The sequence below is a fragment of the Poecilia reticulata genome, linkage group LG21 (assembly GCF_000633615.1).
Source record: "Poecilia reticulata strain Guanapo linkage group LG21, Guppy_female_1.0+MT, whole genome shotgun sequence".
NCBI classification, from domain to species: Eukaryota; Metazoa; Chordata; class Actinopteri; order Cyprinodontiformes; family Poeciliidae; genus Poecilia; species Poecilia reticulata.
Window position 1 is genome coordinate 224,600 of NC_024351.1, and position 3,978 is coordinate 228,577.

At 57.0% G+C, this 3,978-nt stretch overlaps 1 protein-coding gene across 6 annotated transcripts in view; it reads right to left on the reverse strand.

Moving 5' to 3' along the window:
- Positions 1 to 3,978, reverse strand: part of LOC103457067 (ankyrin repeat and SOCS box protein 2-like) — a 15,838-nt gene that overhangs the window by 3,746 nt on the left and 8,114 nt on the right. For 5 of the 6 annotated variants that reach the window (XR_001776078.1, XR_001776082.1, XR_001776080.1 and 2 more), the window contains exons 4-8: positions 3,356 to 3,601; positions 3,039 to 3,210; positions 1,772 to 2,348; positions 1,541 to 1,694; positions 436 to 711 (exon numbers count right to left, since the gene is read on the reverse strand). Coding sequence is in view for 1 of the 6 variants with exons in the window: in XM_017302144.1 (XP_017157633.1) it covers positions 569 to 711; positions 1,541 to 1,694; positions 1,772 to 2,348; positions 3,039 to 3,210; positions 3,356 to 3,601 (1,292 nt within the window). In the remaining 5 variants the exon portion in view is untranslated. Of the gene's footprint in view, positions 1 to 323; positions 712 to 1,540; positions 1,695 to 1,771; positions 2,349 to 3,038; positions 3,211 to 3,355; positions 3,602 to 3,978 lie in introns of those variants that run through there. The other variant, XM_017302144.1, reaches the window with a different exon arrangement.

Genomic DNA, 3,978 nt, shown 5'->3' on the forward strand with positions numbered 1-3,978 from the left:
GTGGGTGTAGCTGTGGGTGTAGCTGTGGGTGTAGCTGTGGGTGTAGTTTTGGTTTCTTTCACTTGTTTACTGTTGAAGATATTTCCAGGTTTTGGGTTCTGAGATGATCAGTTGGGGTTGGATGGCTCTGATGGAGGTTCTGATGGAGGTTCTGATGGAGGTTCTGATGGAGGTTCTGTCCAGGGTTGACCCAGTGTGGGGAAGCAGGACGGATGTTGCGCCGTCGTGTTGAGGTGACGGCGCCGTGAGCTCAGCCCCATCATGGCGGCGGGTAATGGAGGGTCGCTGACCTCTCCAGAGTAACGACCAATAAGGTGTCAGACTACAGCAGTAAAACCGTTTAATGACACATCAAAACATGACATCATCTGTTCAGTTTCCATGACAACAACCAGCTAACTAATCTCTGATGGAAACACAGCAGTGACATCATACCCTTCCAGCCAATCAGAGTCTGTGTGAGAGTCCTCCTCCTCCTCTGTGGCGCCAGTGGAYCGGTGCTGGACGTGGACCAGGCGAGACGCCGTCTGTAGCAGGTCCAGGATGCTAACCGGGTCAGCGCTCTGCTTCAGCTCTCGTCATCCAGAGGAAGCTCCTGGTGCTTCAGGAAGCGGATCAGGCCTCCAGGAAGTGGCAGCCGCTTCAGCTTCCTGTGTCCGACCAGCTGCAGCACCCGCAGCCTGCAGAGCTGCAGCAGCGGCCGCGGTGGGGCTGACGAGCAAGAGGAAGATAACGAATCACGACCGGATCGCCTCAGAACCAAGACAGAAACCAAGCGGACACGTGTGCTGCTGGTTCTGGTGTTGGATCGGGACCGGTCAGTCAGGTCCAACACGGCGTTCCTGTCCGGATCTAGATGTGGACCAGAGGAGCAGTAGACGGCAACGCCACGGGTCAACCCGCGTCGCATCTTGCGTCAACCGGAGTGTTGCTAGTTGACCAGCGTTCCCGGTTGAGGGCCGACCCACGACATTCCAGGCCGCGACGCTCCGGGCCGACCCGGGATGCTGTGGGTCGACCCGCGACGCTGTGGGCCGACCCGTGGCGCTGTGGGTCGACCCGCGACGCTACAGGTCGACCCGCGGCGCTGTGGGCCGACCTGTGGGGCTGTGGGCCGACCCGCGGCGCTGTGGGTCGACCTGTGGGGCTGTGGGCCGACCCGCGGCGCTGTGGGCCGACCCGTGGCGCTGTGGGTCGACCCGCGACGCTACAGGTCGACCCGCGGCGCTGTGGGCCGACCTGTGGGGCTGTGGGCCGACCCGCGGCGCTGTGGGCCGACCTGTGGGGCTGTGGGCCGACCCGCGGCGCTGTGGGTCGACCCGTGGGGCTGTGGGCCGACCTGTGGGGCTGTGGGCCGACCCGTGAGTGGACAACCAGTGGTTCTCAACCCGGGTCATGGGATCAACGGACTGAAGCAAAGACATGTGAAGGTGATGAAGGGCGATGGGTTCTGGAGGGTTCAGAACCACATGGACCAGCACCAAACCAGCACCGGTCTCGTCTTCCCCGGATCACCGTGTCCGGATGGTTCGGTGATTACCTGCCTTCTCCTTGATGGCGCTCCAGCCGGAGTAACTGTCCAGGTGCTCCATCAGTCTGGAGCAGAGGGTCACATGACCAACGTAGTCCAGCAGGACGTCGATGATTGGCCCCGCCCACCGACAGATACTTGGGGCCGAGATCATCTCACAGAACTGCCAATCAGTCAATCAAGCGATCGATCAGAGTCATCGGGCCAACATGAACGGCTGGTTCTGACCTCTGACCTCACCTGCACGCCCCTCGTGAGCGGCCCCTCAGCAGCCGGGCGGTCGGCGTCCTCGTTCCAGTTGGAGCGGCTGGTCTTGAGGGGCGGGTGCGGCCGGCCGCCGTAGCGGCAGTGGAAGCAGGGCAGGGCGTGGCCGCCGTGGTCCAGCAGGTACTTGAAGAGCGGCAGGTACTTCATGGAGAACATGTAGACGGCCGGGAAGGTGGTGGGGTGGGTGGGGACGGCGGCGTTGATGTCGGCGCCGTGCTCCACCAGCAGCTTGACGATCTGGATGCAGCCCATCCTGGAGGCCACCATGAGCGGCCGGAACATGTCCAGGTTGGGGTCGGCGCCGGCCGCCAGCAGCATGCGCGCCGCCTCCGTGTTGTTGTTGATGACGGCGAAGTAGAGCGCCGTGCTGCGGCGGTCCTCGTACAGCCGCGTGCGCTCCTCCGACAGCTGGGCGTTGACGTCGAAGCCCGCCTCGATCAGCATCTCCAGGACGTCGTCACGGTTACGCTCCGCCGCCAGGTGCAGCGGGCTGATCCCGGTCCGCCGGACCCGGGCCTTGCTGGTGACCGGGATCAACATGGAGACGATTCTGGAAAAAAGGCAGAGCTGGAACCAGAAGAAGAATCACAGCAGCTTCAGAGGAGCGGCGCTCAGCATCTTTCGGTTAGAAAGATGCCAGCTAAGCTAGCTATCTAGATATTTAGCTTCAAACCAAATATGCAGCTAAAATTATCTTACTAGTTGCATATTTTATTTAAAAGCCAAATATTGAGCTTGAAACTAAACATTTAGTTGAGGAACTAAATGTTTAGTTTCAAGCTCAATATTTTCTTCTAAGCTAAATATTTAGCTAATATGCACTGGAAGTGGACTACCAAAATAAAAGCTGGGCCTCTATAAACTTCTGCTGTAACTTATTCGTTTCTTTTCTTGTCCAACATTTGAGCATAAAAGCGGATGAGCCATTTTACAGACGTTCACCAGCAGCAGCATCCAGACCCAGCTTTTATTCTGATAGTCTACTTCCCTTATCAGCAAGTCAATTTGCATGTTAGCTAAATATTTAGCTTGTAAAACAAACTTTTAGCTAGCGCAGAGATAACTAAGTGTTTAGTTTGAAACAGTGACATGTCTAAACAATCGGCTCCACTCTCTGGTGTCGACATGTCAGGCTCGGAGCAGATGGCGCCTCCTGCTGGCTCCTCTTCGTTAAATCAGATCTGCTCAGGACGTGCGACAGGTTGCAGTTTTCAATCCTGTTAATTGGAGAGTTACGTACGCGTCACTTCCTCTCTGCGCGGCGATGTGGAGCGGCAACATTCCCGTTTTCCCAGGCTTGTTGGCGTCAGCCTTCTGGGACAGAAGCATCTGCACCACTTCCTGGTGTCCCATCTTAGCGGCTTCATACAGCGCCGTGGCTCCATCGTCAGCCTGAGTGTTCACGTCTGCGCCTGCAGGAACAGGAAGCGGGAGTCAGGACTTCCTGTCCAGATTGTTTCTGACTGGATCTGACACCAGAACCAGAACTGGGCCTGTAACTGATTGTATCTGCTAACGTTCTGCCGTACATGTTGGAGCCAGAATCTGATCCGGTACCGTGTTTGATGAGGAAGCGCAGCGCGGCCATCTGGCCGTTCTGAGCGGCGGTGAACAGCGGCGTGATGCCGTACATGTTCCGCAGGTTCAGCTTGGCGCCGGCCTTCAGCAGCATGTCGCAGATCTCCAGGTTGCTGCGGACCACGGTTTCCTGCAGGGCGGTCCAGCCCTGAATGCACCGCGTGTTCACGGCCACGCCGTGGTTCAGCAGCGCCGCTACAATGGCCGCGCTGCTCCGCTCACAGGCTGCAGGGAACAACGGTTACTTTATAGCATAGAAACAAGCCTCAAACCAACAGAGACCATTTGTTACAGACGGTTTCCTAGTCAGGCCTCACTTCCTGTCCTGCAGCCTCTGATGCATCGCTGCTCCAACTCCTGGACCTGCTGAACGGTCAGGGACCGGGCCTCTGCAGAACCTGCCGACACGTCCAGCCTTTTGGTTCAGGCCTGTTGGAGCAGCGATGCTTCCTTCACACTTACTGCTTCACTTATTTCTGCAACTTAAACCTCAGATATTTATTCAGTGGAGAATAAAAATCCATAAATTTTTACTGACCAGCATCAGCAACAAACATGAATACCTGGAAAAGCTCTTCATGCTGTAGTAAGGTGGACAATCT